This window comes from Cyprinodon tularosa, unplaced genomic scaffold (genome assembly GCF_016077235.1).
Source record: "Cyprinodon tularosa strain WSP-4 unplaced genomic scaffold, ASM1607723v1 ctg704, whole genome shotgun sequence".
In the NCBI taxonomy this organism is placed as follows: Eukaryota; Metazoa; Chordata; class Actinopteri; order Cyprinodontiformes; family Cyprinodontidae; genus Cyprinodon; species Cyprinodon tularosa.
The window spans coordinates 114,504-135,647 of record NW_024039457.1 but is presented as its reverse complement, the minus strand read 5'-3'; the positions used below and the strand labels follow the sequence as shown (position 1 = coordinate 135,647).

At 39.2% G+C, this 21,144-nt stretch overlaps 1 protein-coding gene across 3 annotated transcripts in view; it reads left to right on the top strand.

Moving 5' to 3' along the window:
* Positions 1 to 12,219, top strand: part of arfgef3 (ARFGEF family member 3) — an 85,860-nt gene extending 73,641 nt beyond the window's left edge. The window contains exons 35-42 of one of the 3 annotated variants that reach the window (XM_038268601.1): positions 864 to 994; positions 1,194 to 1,202; positions 2,231 to 2,449; positions 2,523 to 2,694; positions 4,797 to 4,898; positions 7,242 to 7,624; positions 7,718 to 8,189; positions 10,836 to 12,219. In XM_038268601.1, the coding sequence (XP_038124529.1) occupies positions 864 to 994; positions 1,194 to 1,202; positions 2,231 to 2,449; positions 2,523 to 2,694; positions 4,797 to 4,898; positions 7,242 to 7,624; positions 7,718 to 8,189; positions 10,836 to 11,027 (1,680 nt within the window). In that variant the 3' untranslated portion in view covers positions 11,028 to 12,219. Of the gene's footprint in view, positions 1 to 863; positions 995 to 1,193; positions 1,203 to 2,230; positions 2,450 to 2,522; positions 2,695 to 4,552; positions 4,573 to 4,796; positions 4,899 to 7,241; positions 7,625 to 7,717; positions 8,190 to 10,835 lie in introns of those variants that run through there. The other 2 variants (XM_038268602.1, XM_038268603.1) reach the window with 2 other exon arrangements.
* The last annotated feature ends 8,925 nt before the right edge of the window (positions 12,220 to 21,144 follow it).

The following is a 21,144-nucleotide window of genomic DNA, read 5'->3' as shown; positions in this document are numbered from 1 at the left end:
TCAGTGCTCTCCGTTTGCTGCAGGTCTTCATGTTAGGCACTCAGTGCTCTCTGTTTGCTGCAGGTCTTCATGTTAGACACTCAGTGCTCTCTGTTTGCTGCAGGTCTTCATGTTAGACACTCAGTTCTCTCTGTTTGCTGCAGGTCTTCATGTTAGACACTCAGTTATCTCTGTTTGCTGCAGGTCTTCATGTTAGACACTCAGTGCTCTCTGTTTGCTGCAGGTCTTCATGTTAGACACTCAGTGCTCTCTGTTTGCTGCAGGTCTTCATGTTAGACACTCAGTGCTCTCTGTTTGCTGCAGGTCTTCATGTTAGACACTCAATGCTCTCTGTTTGCTGCAGGTCTTCATGTTAGACACTCAGTGCTCTCTGTTTGCTGCAGGTCTTCATGTTAGACACTCAGTTCTCTCTGTTTGCTGCAGGTCTTCATGTTAGGCACTCAGTTCTCTCTGTTTGCTGCAGGTCTTCATGTTAGACACTCAGTGCTCTCTGTTTGCTGCAGGTCTTCATGTTAGGCACTCAGTTCTCTCTGTTTGCTGCAGGTCTTCATGTTAGGCACTCAGTTCTCTCTGTTTGCTGCAGGTCTTCATGTTAGACACTCAGTGCTCTCTGTTTGCTGCAGGTCTTCATGTTAGGCACTCAGTTCTCTCTGTTTGCTGCAGGTCTTCATGTTAGACACTCAGTGCTCTCTGTTTGCTGCAGGTCTTCATGTTAGACACTCAGTGCTCTCTGTTTGCTGCAGGTCTTCATGTTAGACACTCAGTGCTCTCCGTTTGCTGCAGGTCTTCATGTTAGACACTCAGTGCTCTCCGTTTGCTGCAGGTCTTCATGTTAGGCACTCAGTGCTCTCTGTTTGCTGCAGGTCTTCATGTTAGACACTCAGTGCTCTCCAAAGACGCCCAACAACAAGGACGGCTTCGAGCACGCTCAGTCCTGTGTGCTCATCATCGAGCTGCCGGCTGACCAGCAGTCTAACGGACATGCACAGAAGAGGTGGACCACAAACACACTGACAGATGCATGTTTTTAATCTCCAAACTCAAGTTCTTTTCTGCTCCTCACTAAGATTCTCTCTGACTCAGACTTTCTCTCCGAGTTTCTCTTCTTAAATCCAAATCCCAGTATTTTCCAGGCTGTGTTGCTAAATGAATCTCATGAACTTTATGCTTCTGTTTCTGCCGCCGTGCTGCAGGAAAATTGGGTAAGTCTGTTTTCTGACATCTCTGTCTCTCTATCTGTCAGATTTATTAGAGTGACAGATGTTCACATGTAGCAGCCATCTGTAGCACGTTCACAATGACACTCCGTCCGTCACCAATAAAGCTGCACAACGCTTAGAAATCCAACAGGCTTCAATAGATTAGATGCGTCTGTGTCATGGGACGGTATGAAAAATGTGTACTTCATAGTTTTCCAAAGAAAGTAAAAAAAACACAATCCAATGGATTTGTTTCATAGTTTGAAGACGTTTCACTTTCCATCCAGCAAGCTTTTTAAATAAAAAAATGCCAGAAAAAGCATTGAGTTGCTTTATAGCCCAACAAAGTCTTATTTTATGTTTCAAAAACATGCAAATTGAAACGGCCGAACTTGTGCACCCCTTTGGAAAGTTAGCCTGCAATGCCCAATAACTGTCTATGCATCTGAAAGTGGGGGGGTCATTAAAGGGAATTGTTGGCCTGGCTTTTCCCCTGTAAAGGGGTTGCGGATGCAAATATTTTTTGGACTATTTTTTTACTGTTGCGCCAATGCCAATTTTTGGCCTGATACCTGGCTGTGCATTATTGGCCGATACTGAACCATATCGATACCATCTGTTTGAAATTGATGTGTGTGTATATATGAAGAACTGCATCTTACCTGGATGTAAAATAATCGCCATCATGGCTTCATGTCAAGCTGCTGCCTTCCTTTGTGAAGCAGGAAAAAGACTAAAACAAAGTGAATCCAGTAGAACTTTTTATTGCCTACCTGGAATGGGTGACAATAGTTGAAGAAACCTTTGGCTCTCAGAATGGTAACAATGCCCTATTTGTTGGTACTCCTCGATACCGATAACCCCATTTTAGTGCTGGATCGGGGCCCCTCCCGATACTGGTATCAGTATCGGTGCAACACTACTATTTTTGGACTTTTTTGACTATGACCTGGAGGACTGAGAATCTTCATTAGCATATTTGTCATACTTAAAATAATGCTTGTAATGCAAATGTATCTCGCCACATCTAGGATCCCGTTTCGGACCATCGTGGTGAGCCTCCTTTCCCACCAGGTCCTGCTCCAGAACCTCTACGACATCCTGCTTGAGGAGTTCGTCAAGCAGCCCGAAGGCAACGAGCGGGTGACACCTGTGACCTCCGACCCCAGCAGACCCACCGCTGGCTTCCTGCGCTACATTTCCATGACGAATTTAGCCATCATCCTGGACCTGCTGCTGGACTCTTACAGGTCCGTCAGGCAGAAAGTATCCTGCCGTTCTGTGACAGCATCTGCTTAATGTGTCTTAATGTCCGTTTCACAGGACTTCTCGGGACTTTGACACCCGGCCGGGGCTGAAGTACCTGCTGATGAAGGTGTCGGGTGTTTGTGGAGCAGCAAACCTTTACCGTCAGTCAGCGATGAGCTTTAACTTGTACTTCCAGGCTCTGCTGTGCGCCACACTGAGCCAAGCGGAGACCATGACGCCGCAGCAGGTGGGAACCAGTCAGCGAAATCAGCCCGCGGTCTCAGCGTTGATTTATTTGGAAATGTATCCACACCAATACGCCGATGATAACTGTTTCATTTTAACATTTGGTCTAATATTTTAGTGTAATCTGTTTTATGGTCCCTGCTTAGCTGAAGCCGCTATTGGAAAATAGCTGTTATTAAGACGTTTTCTGCCTTTTATTTATTTATTCTTTTATTAATTTGTAGTAAATTTAAAGATTTTAATCCCACCAGCACTACAGGTTTGAGCCTGACCAGGTCAGCTAGGTGGGTTTTAATATTTTGTGTTCTAAATAGTCAAGACAAAAAAAAACAACAACTGTAAACTGAATTAAACTCTTCATTAATTCAGGGTTTCTGTGGGTCATTATAAATAATTAAAAGTCATTAAATTATTATTTTTAAAATTAAGGCCTTAATTGGCATTAAAATTCATTAAATTTGATAATCGTGGCATTAAAATGCTCCGGAAAAGAAGCTTGAGGAGGAGAAAAGGCCATAGAATTGGGGGGGAAATGCTAATTTGAACCAAAGTGGCAGGAAAATGAGGAACAGCCTGTCCATGGTGAAGATGTGTGTATAGAGATATATATATACATAAGTCATGGGTATTTCTTGATGAGATTAAGATTATTTCTAAGAGCATTAAAAAGCATTAAATAACAGTTACTCATTCATGTATAAACCCTGTAATTAATTGTGATGCAAGTCAAATCAAACTGAAATAAAGACAATTAAAAATGTTATATAATGTGTTGCACAGTGGAGAAGTGGGTAGCACTGCTGCTGTCTTGCAGCAATAAAGTTTCAGGTTCGATTCCCGGTCAGGGGTCTTTCTGCATGGAGTTTGCATGTTCTCCCTGAGCATGCATGGGTTCTCTCCGGGTACTCCAGCCTCTTCCCCACAGTCCAAAAACATGACTGTTGGGTTAATTGGCTTCTCTAAATTCTTGTCAGGTGTGAGTATGTTGGTGAATAGTTGTTTGTCCTGTTTGTCTCTGTGTTGCCCTGTGATGGACTGGAGACATGTCCAGGTGTCCCGCCTCTCGTCCATAGACAGCTGGAGACAGACACCAGCACCCCTCCCAACCCCAGCAGGGATAAAGCGTTGCGGAAAATGGATGGATGGATAAAAATATTATTTAATTTTTTTCTTTTGGCTAGATTTTTGTACACATTGTTTTTTGAGACTGAATAAAATGATGTAATAAATTGGTCCATCATCATACTTCCTGTGTTTAGAATAAGTGTTTATTCTAGAAAGGTCTTTTAGAGATCTATGGCTCTTTACTGCAGATTATAGGAACATACTGCAGCTCAGCCTAATGAGCCACATGGCAGACATTCACCTTATAATGTTATGTAACCAAAGGATTTGGACTATTGGAGTCATTTCTGTCAATGTGGGGAAGTAATCTGATGAGTGGCAACTTTGATTTGTTGAATTCTCACCATTCCTCTATTTAGAAGATGGTTCAGTGATCATATTTACTTAATGTTTTATAGACCATATGAATGCATTGTTTGGGTAAAATGTTAAAATCATGTGGACAAAATTGTTGGGACCCTCTTTTGATGAAAGGAAAACCCACAAGTTTCACAGCAATAACTAAAAAAAAATAATAATAAATAAAAACTATCAGATATCATCAGATTTAAGTTATTTCTGTGGTCATTGTGACTTTTTCTTTCATTAAAGAATAGAAAATAACAATGTTCTCCACGTTTTTCATGCATTTCTTTCTATAAGCGCATATTTTTCCTGCAGATTTTAAATAATAAACCACACAGATATATTTATTGATCAGCAGTATGACAGATGTTTCTCCTTGTGTTTGGTAGGTTTAATGAAAGACATGAAGGTATTTCCTTTGTTTGGATGGTAAAATAACAGATTAACACAAATACATTAAGATATTAATAATCCAAACAGCTTTGTGTTCATTTCTACGTCACATATTAACACCATAATAACTTCCTATTGATGTTTAACTCTAGTTTTTATCCTAAACATCTACTAACAAGGATGTAATAAAAAAGAAAACAAAAATTTAATATTGTACTTAAAAAAATGTTTGATTTCCAGGTGAAGAGGATTCTGTATGAAGAAGAGGAGGGCAGCTCTGACTCCTCCCACCCTGGATCTGCTTCCTCAGAGGATGAAGATATCTTTGAAGAAACAGCACAGGTGATGCAGACATGAATCCTGATTGGCTCCCCTGGCTTAATTAGATCATCCACTGATTGCTGCCTTAAATTAGATTAAACTCAGTTTATTTCTATAGCGCCAATTAGCAACACAAGTCATCTCAGGGCACTTTCCAGTTCACCAGATCATCCAGTTAAATTGTTTCAAATTTCATTGACTCTTCAGCAATCCCTCACACTAAGCATGCTTGTAGCGACAATGGAGAAGAAAACCCCCCTTAAACACTGCTGCCATTTTCCAATATTGATCATTCAGTGGGTCCAGTTTGCTCTTAATGACCTGCAGCCTTTTTTCATCCCATCCCTGCTGTAGTTTCTTCAACTTTTTAAAGTTTCTGACTCATTAAGAGAAGTTCAAATGTAGTTCAAATGGGCGCCTCACATAATTTTAGATGTTCCACATCGATGTTTAACATAAAAAACAAATGTGCTCACTTTGATATAAATGATCAAAAATGTTTCAGTCATTATGAACATTTCGATTAAAAGTTGTAGCCATTGGAAATTTCCCCACTTTCCTTTTTAAACATCTAAAATAGTCTTTCTGTGTTGATTTGTGGACATTTAGGTCTAAAGAGAAGCAGCTTCTCTTGGTCAGACCCTGTAATTCAGTGGAGTCAAAGTAAAAAAAAAATACAGGCACAGGAGAGGGCTTGTGGCTGGAAGTTGGAGGGGATTCAGCTGAACGGCTGCTACTGTAGGATAAAATGAATAAAATCTGCTCCTAATGTGTTCGTATATGAAATGCTATAGTTATGAAAGATCAGACATTTCGTGCAGGCAGGGATATTAAACAAATTAAAAAGGATGAATGAGTGGATGAAGGGTTTGGATAACATTATTTCACAAATGTGGGAAAATAATAGAGGCAGAATAAGTAGAAAATCTGGAGCCTCTTTAGCAGAACTCTAAAACCTTATCTTTCTAAACTTTTTCTTTACTGTCTGGCATTAAATTTGAGTGAACCTTTTCTTTTTATGTCTTTTTATATCAGGATTAACAATCATGCAAACCCAAATTTCCTATCAAGTATTGAGTGCATAACTGTACATAATTATTTGAGGGGGACTTTTTTGTATTAAGAACAATTTTCTTTTATTGGTTGGATGAAATATGCTAAATTTGTCAGACAGGAATCTTGGGTTTTCATGAGCTGTATGCCAGAATGATCCATATTAAGACCTGAAATATTTCAGTTAGTGTGCAATGAATCTAAAATATATGAATGTTAATGTTTTATCACTACATTATGGAAAATAATGAACTTTATCGCAATGTGCTAATATTTTGAGAAGGACCCGTTTATTGTTGCAAAGTCTCCAGTAGCAGAAAAAAGTCTCTAGATTTGGCGCTAGGAGCTTTTTAGAAATCAAAGTGCTAGAGGGGTCTGAAAAGTGGCTAAATATAGCGACTAAAGCGCTAAGTTGGCAACACTGCTCTTTGCATGGTTTGTTTTCAAATGGTTTGCTGCTGTCTGTTTGGACCTTTCTGAACATGTGCAGCAAATGGACTGATCCAATATGGTGGACACTGAAGGGGGGGGCTGAGACACACTTAATATTATCAGCGTTCTGATGGCATTTTAAAGAAAGGATTTTTATCAGAAACATAATTAATGTGCACAAATAAGGAATAGTTTTATTAACCATACATGGAAACAGAGTCGTATATATATATATATATATATATATATATATATATATATATATATATATATATATATATATATATATATATATATATATATATATATATATATATATACACAGAAGCTATATACACACAGTAGACTGTGCGTTAATGTAACACAGAAATCCTGAATGGGGGAGAGAAACATTGTCCAGTGTCTTGGCCTTGTTGATAAGGCCGGTAGCAGATGGGAAAGCTTATTTAGTTTATTTAGCTTAAACAAATTCATATTATTGCCTTATTTCATATTTTAATGCCATATTTTATTTGTATTATTTTCTAGCTACGTTCAGCACTTTACTTTAGAATTATACAAATAAAGATGATGATAACAATAATGATGATGATTTTAGAGATCCTTTGAACACCACACTTAACAAGCCAAACCTCCTGAAATGATGATGTTCCAGGCATTGCATTGCACGCCAACATGATTACTGTGATTTGCAATTCACCAGTTCACACACAGGGAGGTCACAAACAATGCCTGTCTTGTTAGGGACATCGAAGTTAAACTAAAACGTTAGAATCCAGGGTTTGACAAGCAAAAAAAAAAAAAACATTGACAGCTGTCGCCACATGTGCAAAACCTAAAAAAAATGTTTATTTGGAGCTGTTGTATTATTTCTGGCAGGTGAGTCCGCCTCGCGGCCGTGAGAAGCGCCACCAGTGGCAGGCTCCCGTCCCGTCACTCAGCATCCAGCCTGTAGGGGGAGCCGACTGGGCCTGGCTGGTTCGACGTCTCTACAAAGTTTGCATGGATCTTTGCAACAGTTACATCCAGATGCACCGGGACCTGGAGAGCACACTGGAGGAAACACCCCTGCTGAGAGGAGCAGGAGGAGGCGACCATGTTTTCTTCCTGCCTCTGTTCCAATCGGAGACCTCCACACCGACGTCAGCTGGGGGGTTCTCAGCCAGGGGGACGCCCTCAGAGGAGGGGAGTGTTCGGTGTCAGGGAGTAGATCCCAGTGCAGCTTCACCTGGAGAAACGCCAACACCCAGTCCCAGATTCAGGTCTGTTCTTTATTCTGCCTTAATGACAAAGATCGTTGATCCTTCTTCAGACTAGCTATCATTCAAACTCTCAGTTATCTCTGCTTCTCACAGCTTCACAGGCAGCCTGCCGCACCACTTCCAGACCGCAGCAGAAAGGAGAGACTCTGGCATCACAGGAAGCTCCGTAGGAGGAATTCCCAGCAGCACCGCGCCTGGTAGGAGGAAGGAATGGTGGGAAAATGCAGGAAACAAACTGTACACCATCGCAACAGACAAAACCATCAACAAACTCATGATGGAGTACAAACGCAGGAAGCAGCCGCAGCAGCAGGTGCAGCAAACCCACATCAACCTGTTCATGAAGGAGCAGAGCCGAGCGGCAACGGGAGGAGCTGCGGGAGGAGACAGGAGAGGCCCGGTGGAGCTGCAGAGACCCCAGCAGCTGGTTGACCAGCAGGGGCCCCCGCTCAGGCACTCTGTCAGTGCAGGGCCCGAAGTGCTAAGGCAGGAGAAGAGACCTCGTTCAGGATCCACCATCAGCTCCCACAGCATCTCCCTGAGGGACTCCGAGGCCCAGATACAGGTGGGGAGGAAAGACGTAAGCATGCTTGTAGCGACAGTGGAGAGCAAAAACTCCCTTTTGACGGGAAGAGGTGGGAAGGAAAGACGGCCCTTAAAAACTACAGTAATTATATAAAGAAATGATCCACTGGCCTGATATTTACCTTCATACAGACTTTCATTAGGATGAATTTATTACAGAGTTTTAATGCAGATCATTAGATGATAGATCATTAGATGATAGATCATTAGATGATAACAAAGTCAGTCTGCTTTCTGGGTTTTATGCCCCTTCATGTCTAATATCAGCCGGATGTATAAAAACTAAAATACCAATTATCCAAATGTTCTGTTTAATATTGCATTGCTTTTATCAGAGTTTTAATTGACTCCTTCAACAGTGTGGCATAAATCAATGCTGAACATGCAGTTAAGCCCTTAAGCATTTGGAAAGTAATGCAAGGGTCATGATATAAGCTCTGTGTGCCTCTGCAATGCATTTAAGATGAAACAACTACAATGGAATTACAGAGCAAGCTGTTAATTAAAGGGGTTAAAAAAATATAGCTATATATATTTATATTAAACAGGCCAGAATTATAGCTATTTTTATATAAATACTCCTTGTTTCAGGGACTCAAAAGTGAACAAAGAAATAAACATGATCCCAAGTAAAATGTTACTTTGCAATATTCTGCTGAGAATCATTTGCAGACAATGAAAGCCTGAAGTCTGGAGCTCATGGACTTTGGGCTTTTACTGCAGCTGTCCTCAGTTGATGCTTGTTTTGTGTCTTTCTTACTAAAGTGGTTCATAATGGAGCATGTGAGGTGAATGAAGACCAACACTAAATATTCTATTTGGTTTATTTCTATAGCTCCACTTCACATCATGTCATCTCAGGTCACTTTCCAGTTCACCAGATCATCCAGTCAGATTGATTCAAAGTTTTCTATCTAAGGAAAACCAGCTGATTGCATCGACTCATTGACTCTTCAGCAATCCCTCACACTAAGCATGCTTGTAGCGACAGTGGAGAGGAAAAACTCCCTTTGAACAGGAAGAAACCTCCAGCAGAACCAGGCTCAGTGTGAGCGGCCATCTGCTGAGGCCAACTGGGGTTCAAGGAGACAGAAGCAGACATAGAAAGAGAAGCATAGATACAAAAGGCAACTGTCAACCAGCTCCACAGGCGGCCCCGTCCAGGAAACACACAGCCAGGCAGACGAGCTCTGAGCCAGCTCCCATGTCAGAGGATGAAGAGAGCACATCCAGTTAGTCACAGTCAGAGAAACAGGACTACACTGGAAAACAGGCCAAGCTCCAACATCTAGAAACAAAGGTGTTGATGGCAGCAGCACAGCTGATATTTCTCTCCAGGATGGAGTCACAGCCAAACAGGAACAGACCAGATGAAGCTACTATGAGAAAAAGCAGAGAGAGCAGAACGTTAGAGATTGAACTAACAGATTCTGCAGAGTGGGAGAATAGAGAGAGAATGAAGCAGAATGATGAAAAAGGGGTCCCTATGTCCTCCAGCAGTCTAAGCCTATAGCAGCAGAACTATAGAGATAGCTCAGGATAACCTGAGCCACTCTAACTCTATCGGCTTTAGGGATGAGATCAGCCATTGAAGAATATTTAATTTGTTTGCTCTAAAAAAATCTCCTCTGAGCTACTAAGCAGAAGCGAACTCATCTTTATTCTCTGTGACATCAAACTTCCTACATAACTCCCCCCTCTTTGATCTCTGAATACTTAGTCCTTGAAATGGAAAAACTAAAATGCACATTTGGTAATATGGAAGCTCATTGGTAGAATTCCCTTATGACAGAAAGAAGGCCACGATTCACACCATTTTATCATCCGGAGGAGGACACATTTAATTACAAACCGAATTCATACAGCTGTCTTAAAACACTTCATACATTCAGCACTGCATTGTCACAATTCTGTTATCCCCTAACCTTCAGTCCATTCTAGGCGGCATTTATAGTTTCCACATTGCATTACGTAATTGCACATGTACAGGAATATCATGTCGAAAGCTTACTGGAATTCACGTATGCTGGTCGACGCCAGCGGTCAATTTGACACTCGGAGGAATATTTATACAGATGTTCTCTGTTTATGCCAAACCTTCTCATACATCATCTAATTGCGTATGAATAAGGCATTAGGGACTTTATTATTGCTAAGACTCATACTTGACCTTCAGCATGTACTGTTTTTTGCTAAGTAAGTATAGGGCCACGTCTAAGGATATATTCTGATTCTGATCTGATATAAGACAATAAAACTGCTTCTACAGTAACTTACAAATTTTATTTTTTATTCATTAAGCATTAGCTTAAAGTCCAGCTTAATGAAATCATTAATATATTTCTACTTGAGGTATATTAGGAAATGAATAGTTGGATCATCTTCAGGATAAGAGAGGATGGAGCAAATATTTGGGATCCAGCTAAAGTTATTTTATCTATTTCAAATGTTCTTGATCAGAAATTGAAAGTTATGTTCATAGATCTCATTGTTGTTGCCAAACAATATTTCCTCCTAAAGGCTTATATGTTTCCCAGATGGATGTTTGTTTTCTTCAGCTCTTTGCCAGAAGTCGTGTTGTTAGATTTAGATCCTGTTCTGACCTTGAAACCTTCTCCCTCTGCAGGCGTGGACCAACATGGTCTTAACTGTCCTCAATCAGGTCCTCCTGCTCTCAGACTCCACCTTCCTGGCTCTTCAGCCGGCGCTCTACCCCTGCCTCAGCCAGCTCTCCTGTCACGTGACAGATGCACGGGTCCGGCAGTCACTGCGCGACTGGCTCGGCCGGGTCGGCAGACTCTATGACATCATCATGTGACATCACATCGGAACAGCGGGTGAAGACTGACTGAATGAAGTTCTTCTACTAACTATGATCTAATGCGGCGCTCAGAGACAGACTTTAGAGTGAATGAGCAGCCGATTAAACAAATCAACCAAGCGTTTGAAGATAAATGTGCCATTTATGCTTTGACTCCTGATTTAAACATTCTTATCTGTGGAGCCCAGTCATACAGCCAAAAGCAGATATTCTGAATTACTCTTGTTCATCTCACAATGATCAGATTCGTTCTGTTTTGGCTGATGAATTATTTTTTCTCATTCTGGTTGTGTCTGTGTTGCGTTGCAGTGCAATTATTTCATATTTATTGGTACATTATGGGTTTTTTTGTGCATCGTGCATCCCTCTGTGTTAAGAATGAAATAAGACTTTTCCCACCTTTCTTGTGTCCTCAATAGTTTTCTTTAAAGCTCCTACAGTCAACAGAAGTGTGTATTTTATTGCCCTTGTGCATGTGCATCGCGCTTTTGCTGCTCAGTTTGTAACACAAACAGAAAAATGCTAATTTGCTAAAAAAAATAGTTACATTTCCACAGGGTGCCTTTAGGGAGGGTTGAATAAAGTGATGCTTATTATCTGATACTTTTTTCTTCTCCACAGTTATCAGAAACTTTGAAAGAGCTATGATCCTGACATAGTTTGTTTTGGATATATGCTGAAGATTCTTAGTCATCACGGTCTTTTACTTTTTGGAGCACAAACACTTAACTTCTGGATAATCAAACACGTGGATTCAATTCAATGATGCCATAATTTCTCTTTTCTAGCTTTAGCTTTTTTTTTTTTATCTCCTGCAGCCTCTTCTTGTTTCTCTGTATCACTGAATTTGGCTATGAGATATTTATTTTAACCAAAAACATAGAACATGTATCTGGATTTCTATGGCTTCTTCCTGCTGTGATGTTTTTATGCATCTTCTCTTGCTTTCAGTTTGATCTTTGAGAAACATGGACCTGCTGATTGTGTTACTGCTGTCTCTGTTTGATTCATGAATGTTTTACTGATGCTTCATCTGTATCTGCATAGTTGGACTCCTCTGTGTTAATTTCATCCAGTCTGGACACTGAAAGAGAGCTTCAGGTTTATGCAAGCTCTTAAAAACATGTCTGCCTTCTGTTACTGAATCTCTTTATTTAAAATAGAACCAAAATACAGCTGGACGATCCAATTGGGTTCCTCCCTTCTTTATGAAATGGTTAAGTATGTGGCATTCAGCTGACAGATTCAGATTTAGCTAATTTTAATGGGAAACACCACATTTGTTCTATAAACACAAATATAGCACTGACAATTGATTTCCCAGTGCCTGATAACAGACCATTATTGTGGTTTTCATAAAGTTCCACTTGTATTTCATCTCATAATAGATGGCTTTTGGGAAAAATGAAAAAAAAAAATACCAAAATATATGCAATGGACATAGAGATGGAAATAGAGGAGACAGAAGAAAAAGGTTATAAGAATTGAGGGAAGAGTGAGAGGGTAAAGGAGAGAGAAGAAAAAAAAGAAGGATCTAAAACAGAAGGTACAGAATGAATCCTAAAGTCTGTTTCCTCACCAGAAAAAAAAGTAGGAAAAGAGGAAGAAAACACACCAAATACTATGAAGGAAGGATTTTTCCAATAAATACATGTGTAAAAAAAAAATAAGCAAGACCTATGAAGAAAATTACACCCTGGCCTTCAGAGTTATATATTGTTCAGGCTACAGCTAAATATTAAACATACACTGCAAAAAAAATCTAGAAATAAGTAAACATTTCAAGTTAAATCTCCCCTTAATTTGAGCAGGTATATAAGATGATTTGCTGTTGGAATTACTATTTTTACTCTAAAAAAGATTAGATAATATGCACTTGAAATAAAACAAACAATGCAATTTTTTTTTATGTAAATTATCTTGTTCCATTTGAAAAGTGCCTCACTTTACCTCCTGCATTCAAGAACAAATGACTTATTTAAAAAAAAAAATTTGTTATTTAGATTTCCATTTTTTGCAGTGTAACTGTGTATCCCTGGACACTATGATCCAAACAACTGGGGCGTATTTGCATAACTGTGGGTTATAATTTAAGGTTTAAAAGACTAATATGTGTTCAATTGCAGGTGTGGGGGGGCCCAGACCCACCCCAAACAGCCCAGGGCAGACACATAGGAGGCCAGAGTCCTGAAAATTCCTTGATATCAAGGGATCGGTAATGTCATTTATTGCTCCGTGGACACACGCCCGACTAACTGTGATTTAACACAACAAATAAACTGAACTAATATGTACAAAATTTAGAAGAAATGAAAAATGGTTCAAAACCATGATCAATAAAAAATGCAATGATATCACAGTTCGGGATTGATTTTGAGAATTGTTTATCTTCAAGAGTTTGGAATAAGCATAAGTTAGCTTGTAACTGACTCTGTACTGACCTGAATAGCACACCATTCTGTGCACATTTAAATGTCTAAGTTGGATTTCTGCTGGGGCTATTTTCAGATAAGGTTCATTAAAAGCAGATGTTCCTTCTAATGATCCCAAGACATTCTCTGTTATGTGAGGAACTCTCTGCTGGAATTGGACTCCAACAACAAAACTCATGTCTGAACTTCCAAATTGCACCATGGGTTGGTTGTTCTGGAAGACCATAATAAGATGTGACATTTTACAGACAAGGTCTTCAGAATATTAGAAAAGTGAAGGAACGGTTAGAAGCAGAGGCTCATCAGTTTTTTTAAAATATCGTGTTTAAGTAAAAAAAATACATTCTGGTTCTCCTTTTGATGCCATACAAATATGCAACGAAAACATGGTTAGTATTTTAAACATATATATGTGTTGATCTATAGATCAATAGTCTTATTCTGCAGAAATTCTCAAGACAAAAAGAACAAAACTGATAATCTGTCGGATCAGCATACCCATAGCCACGCATGCGCAAGACGTCAGATTTGTGTTTATCCCTTTAGTTTTGTACGAAAAATAGACTTTAAACTACCTTGACAGGCGTGTATCCCTTTAGGCATGTACAAAAATACAGGTGCTGGTCATAAAATTAGAATATCATGAAAAAGTAGATTGATTTCAGTAATTCCATTTAAAAAGTGAAACTTGTATATTATATTCATACATTACATACAAACTCATATATTTCAGATGTTTATTTTGTTTAATTTTGATGATTACAAATGACAACAAATGAAAATCTCAAATTCATCATATCAGAAAATTAGAATATTACTGAAGACCAATAAAAACAAAGGATTTATAGAAATGTTGGCCAACTGAAAAGTATGAACATGAAAAGTATGAGCATGTACAGCACTCAGTATTTAGTTGGGCCTCCTTTGGCCTGTATTACTGCAGCAATGCGGCGTGGCATGGAGTCGATCAGTCTGTGGCACTGCTCAGGTGTTATGATAGCCCAGGTTGCTCTAATAGTGGCTTTTAGCTCTTCTGAATTGTTGGGTCTGGTGTATTGCATCTTCTTCTTCACAATACCCCATAGATTTTCTATGGGGTTAAGGTCAGGAGAGTTTGCTGGCCAATTAAGAACAGGGATACCATGGTCCTTCAACCAGGTACTGGTAGCTTTGGCACTGTGTGCAGGTGCCAAGTCCTGTTGGAAAATGAAATCTGCATCTCCAAAAAGTTGGTCAGCTGCAGGAAGCATGAAGTGCTCTAAAACTTCCTGGTATGTGGCTGCGTTGACCCTGGACCTCAGAAAACACAATGGACCAACACCAGCAGATGACATGGCACCCCAAACCATCACTGACTGTGGAAACTTTACACTGGACTTCAAGCAACGTGGATGAAGTGCCTCTCTTCTTTTCCTCCAGACTCTGGGACCTTGATTTCCAAAGGAAATGCAAAATTTACTTTCATCAGAGAACATGACTTTGGACCACTCACCAGCAGTCCAGTCCTGTTTCTCTTTAGCCCAGGCAAGACGCTTCTGACGCTGTCTGTGGTTCAAGAGTGGCTTGACACAAGGAATGCGACAGCAGAAACCCATGTCTTTCATACGTCTGTGTGTGGTGGTTCTTGAAGCACTCACTCCAGCTGCAGTCCACTCTTTGTGAATCTCCCCCACATTTTTGAATGGGTTTTGTTTCACAATCCTCTCCAGGGTGCGGTTATCTCTCTTGCTTGTACACTTTTTTCGACCACATCTTTTCCTTCCCTTCGCCTCTCTATTAATGTGCTTGGACACTGAGCTCTGTGAACAGCCAGCCTCTTTAGCGATGACCTTTTGTGTCTTGCCCTCCTTGTGCAAGGTGTCGATGGTCGTCTTTTGGACAACTGTCAAGTCAGCAGTCTTCCCCATGATTGTGTAGCCTATAGAACTAGACTGAAAGACCATTTAAAGGCTTTTGCAGGTGGTTTGAGTTAATTAGCTGATTAGAGTGTGGCACCAGGGGCCATCAATTTTGAACCTTTTCACAATATTCTAATTTTCTGATATGATGAATTTGAGATTTTCATTTGTTGTCATTTGTAATCATCAAAATTAAACAAAATAAACATCTGAAATATATGAGTTTGTATGTAATGTATGAATATAATATACAAGTTTCACTTTTTAAATGGAATTACTGAAATCAATCTACTTTTTCATGATATTCTAATTTTATGACCAGCACCTGTATTTAGGGTCAGATCGCCATATGCTTCAAAAACACCCAAAAGTATGTAATAAATAGTTTTTTTGTACATGACTTGAGGTAGTTTAAAGTTTATTTTTCATACAAAATTAAAGGGATAAGTGGGTATTTACTATGGGTATGCTGGTCTGACCGGGTATGCTCATCTAACAGAACACCGGTGCTAAATTTAAAATCCATTTTGTACCAAAATCACAGTGTCGTGAATCCACGTTTTTTAACTTCAGGCCTCAATGTTTTAACATGTACATAGCAAAATACTTAAACAAATTTAGAATATAAATAAAAGATCTTCCAAAACATAAAGAAGTGATAATTCCATTTTAAGATTGCAATAAGCTCATTTTCTTCTTCTGTGATATATTATATATGCCACTTTATCCAAATTATTTTACCCATCACCAGCGTTCCTCCCACGTGCCTCAGTCGGTGTGTATCGAGGTAACCAAGTACCAAGGAAGGCACCAAAGGTTGTGCTTTTCACGCTTATACCTGCTGGGGTAGCGAGGGGTGCTGGTGCCCATCTCCAGCTGTCTACAGGTGAGAGGAAAAACAATCATTCATTAGCACCTAAGGAGAATCTAGAGACCCCAATTAACCTAACAGGTAATGGTTTTGGACTGTGGGAGGAAGCCAGAGTACCCAGAGAGAACCCACACATGCTCAGGGAGAACATGCAAACTCCATAAAGAAAGACCTGGGACTGGGAATTGAACGTGGAACCTTCTTGCTGTAAGGCAGCAGTGCTTTCCACTACACCACTGAGAAGCCTGTCTTATGCAAAATGTTGTCAGCTATAACCAATGCAAAAATACTTGCTCAAAAGAAGACCTGTCTCTCCCCTCTCACTATTTGTCAGATTGAAATTTTTTCTGTGATACAAAAACTTTGTATCAATTTGACTGTATGATCTGGTTGAACTGTAAAGTGCCTTGAGATGACATGTGTTGTGAATTTAGCGCTATATAAATAAACTGAATTGAATTGAATTGAATTCTGTGACCATTTTGGGTGTTTCTTTATTAAATAAAGGGTACCAGGCGTGAACCAGTGGTTAGGATGAGAACAAAGCAGTGCACAATTTGGTGAATAGTGAAGACCGCTGCAGCGTTCAGTGCATTTACAGGATAATAAAATTTTGCAAACTTGCTGTGATCCCACCACAATGAGATGACAGATTTTAATACAGTTTGAAAGGTTCTTACCAACATGTATGTGAAACCCCTTTATCGTCCCACAATGAGGAAGTTCATTCTCTGCATTTAAACCATCCCTTTGGGATGGTTTGGAAAGCAGTGGGCTGCCATCATGTGCCACCCGGGGAGCAGTGTGAGGTTAAGGGTTTTGCTCAGGAACCCAGAGTGGAGGCTGTGGGGATCAAACCAGGTACTTGCAACCTTCTTAGAGCACAAGCGCAATGCTATTAACCACTAGGCCAACTCAGTTGCCATTTGAGACATTCAGCAACAAAACTGTTTGTTTACTGGACCTTTTGTAGTGTACCCTCTACTCTGGCACAAGAAAACAAGCTGGCATAAAAGGAAAAACTGTAGCTCTGCCTTTCTCATAACTTTCTTATACCTCATCCGAAACAGTTATTTCTTCCTCTTAAAAGGATTTTTTCCCTCTATCTCCACTGTGGCTGCATCTGTGCTTTGTGTGGGGAATTGCTGATAAGTCAATGACAAAATGCAAGTGAAAAATCATGGTGCAAGGTCACACAGGAGGAGCATGTCTTGCAAGTCAAAGACCTGATGCAGTCAGCTGGGTTTCTTTAAGAGGAACTTTTAACCAATCTGACTGTATTGTCTCTGTGAAGTGCGTTGAGATGACATACATTGGTGAGATGTAAATAACCCAAATTGAATTGTGATCTTAACTTATTTGCATCAAATCATTCCAACAGCATGTACAGAACAGTTTAAAAAAATAATACTACAAAGAAAACGGCTATTTGCTAAAGCTGCTCTGACCTCCATTAACACCAGAGTCCACTTTGTGGTGGATTATGAGACTGGAGTGTTGGCTTGTATGGACAGCTTGGACAATATTGAGGACAGGAAGGTCGGTCAGTTTCCGAATCTCCTCAGAAGATTTACTCCTCACCCACTTTATCAGTTGACAATTGATCCCATTTGTTTCCACTCAGTATTGTCTAATTCTTTACTGCAGCTACATTCATTCCTTTCATGCTAGATTTCTCTGACAAGACTCAGACTCAAATGGTATAAGGCGTTATGTTTCATTGCAGTTGACAAGTCTCAAAATCCAGATTAAACAAAATGTTTCAGTCTGCCTTTGATTTTGACTCCTTTTAATATCTGAACTGCAACAGATTGTTGAGATTTTTTTTGTTTCATAACAAATTAAAAGATATTGAGTTAAAATGTAGGTTAAAATAAATATTGCTAACACAGTTCATATGTTAAACATGGTTAAATGTGAGACAGCAATATATTTGATTTGGGGCTATATTGATGTGGACTTCATTGCCCATGATGCTCTGGGAGCAAGAGAAAAAAATGTTAGCTTGTTACATGACTGATGTAACATGGTGGAACCTAGCCAAACAGGCAAATGCTGTATGTTTCCTTCTGTTATTCACTAAAGTTCGACTAAGTGAAAGGTACCGTCTCGCTTCGTCATTCTTAGTTTGAGGTCAAATCTACAACACAGATTTATAAAATTAAAAACAGATACATGTAGTCTCTTAAACTAATATCACTTATGTTTTCATTAGATACCTATCTTAAACAATAAACCTCTATATGTCAGAATTTAGACTTGCATTGAAGGCCAAAAGTTATCTTCTGATGGTGCTTTAAGAGTAATATCAAATTATAATAGTGTTCATTGAAATGACTGCAAGACGAAGAACACCAGAAACAATGTTAAATTTGCTTCACCCAACAGTGAGAAACATTTGGTATTAGTCCTGTTGTAAAAGTCCTTGGTAGACTTTCAGAATCTCACAGCCCTGGCGTCTAACATCACTTATGTACAGTATTCAATTTTTCAGAATTGAGATGAGAACCAAACCAAAACACAACTTACCACAAAAAAGGAGGTATGTATATATATATATATATGTATATATATATATATATATATATATATATATATATATATACATACAGAATGGCTTTAGTACAAATGTTTATCAGTAGCTTAATGGAAACCTATGAAAGGTGTATGCATGCATTTGCTTGTGTTTAAAGGGTTAATGAGTCTTCTTCAGAAGGAGAATATGCTCAATACTAGGCGTGAGTGGCCCCAGACCCAAACTGTAGAGCCCAGGCCTGACACAGAGGAGACCAGAGACCCCAGATATCTAAAGGCCAGTGTTGGGCAAGCTACTTATAAAAATTAGTGAGTTAAGCTACAAGTTATTTTAAATTAAATGAAGCTTCACTGCACTGAAACTACCCACCATGTTTGATGTTGTGACGAAGAGATCAGATCAGTTCAAATGTTTATCAAACTCTTTCAATAAAACTTACACTTAAATTTAAGTGCACTAGACTGTGGGGTTTCTGTTCACAAACTTGAAATTCGGATCTACAATGTTAGTTAATATTGCATTGTTAACTTGTTTTACACAAAATCATGCATTCTGCAGCTGGAAACTTTTACATTTCGTGTCTTTGTACCCAATAGAATACATCAGTGAAGAAGTAAAGTCACTTTCCTGCAGACTGTTTGAAAAACTGATAATTAAAGGCTGTGTTGTAGGAAAAAAGTATTCAACTATGCAATCCAGATAAATAAAACAAGTGGATGGTAATTAATTCATTCTGCACTTTATTAATGACAGAAAAGAAAGATCATAACACACGGCCTGATGCTTCATGCTGACTAGTCTACTAACTTAGAGACTGTGGAAAAACTGTGAAGGTTACCACATACTTAAGTACACATATTTAAGTAATTTCCCTCTGGGATTATTAAAGTATGTCTGATTCTGATTCTGACATACGGTTCATAAAAACAACTTACAGACAGTGAGGAAATAATCAAATATTATGAACAAACCTTGAGAAAGAGTCTGGGTTGCTACTGAAATTATACTTTCCCCCAAAAAAATCCCTAATAGTAAATAAACAACTCCTCTCAGACACTGTGTGGCCTTACAGGTGCACAGACTTGAGAGAACATGTTTATGAAGTAAGTAAATGCAAAATTAGCTCTCAGAAATCGATATTTGTACATAAATAAATACATAAATTACTGACTGGTTGAACCAATGAGCCTTCTGTCTTTCTGGACACAAAGGATGTAACGTCCCGTATTTTATCCAGAAAATCCAACTTAAAGATTTTCTCTTTCTTTAGTGGTGAATATAGACTCTCTGGCTGATGGCAGACAGCAGGATGTTATCAGTCTAATGTTTTTCCCTGCTCTTCTGTCTCATTTTATCTGTGCCGTGTCCTCAGACCCCTCCCAGTGTCCCTGACTTGTCCTAATTCTAGCCGTTTGAGGGTGAGCATCGAGTGGACAGATGTTGTCAGCCATCAGTGTGATCAGCTGCGAACAGAAAGGATTTAGTTGGTGTTAAGTCTATGACTAAAAAAAGCTGTTAACTAATGTGTCACTGTCATGCTAGCATTCACCACAAACTGTTCTACTTTTTCCTCTTTCACTCTGATTTCCCTGATTTTTATCAGTCTGAATATGATGTTCAAAGTTTGTCTTCTCCAGATATAATCCCAGTTTTAGGTCCATTGGTCTTGAGTCCTATTATTTCCAAAAACACATTTAACTGGATATTTTTGTCCTAAGATCATGGGAATGCTGAAGATTAAAGACCTCTGTTCTTTTTTGATTCTTTCTTTGTAAAATTCTGCCTTGAAAGACCTTTTGATTCTGCTGCTCTTCTGCAAAGCCTCATTCTAATTGTTCTATAATAAAGCGAGCAATCAATAGTTTTTATCTTCAGTAAAGGATTATTGGGGAGCTAAAAAAACATGTCCAAGTCTTTCGCTTGCTGGAGATCAGACAGATTTTCAGCATGTGCGTAAGTGTGCACACACAGACAGGCTGGATGAGAGCTGACTGACTGTTTCCTGGTGGTCTTTGTTGTTGACTGGATTAATGACAGTTCTGATTGCACAAAGGGAAGCTGTGTGTCTATCATTCAATGTGCTGAGCTGTGGAAAAAAAAAAAAAAAAGCTTTGACCGAGCTGACCTGGTATCTGACATGGCCACAGAAAGTATTAAGTGACCCAGACATGTGGCACAGTTTCTGAAGTGGACAGTTTCGGTACAGACGGGTCAAATAACATTAACAATCAAAAATAATGTTTATTTTTTCTAATATAAAGTATGTTTGTAATTTTTCAAGCTTGTATTAAAAGTAAAAAGATACAAAATTATTTAAAACTGGATAGATAGATAGATAGATAGATAGATAGATAGATAGATAGATAGATAGATAGAT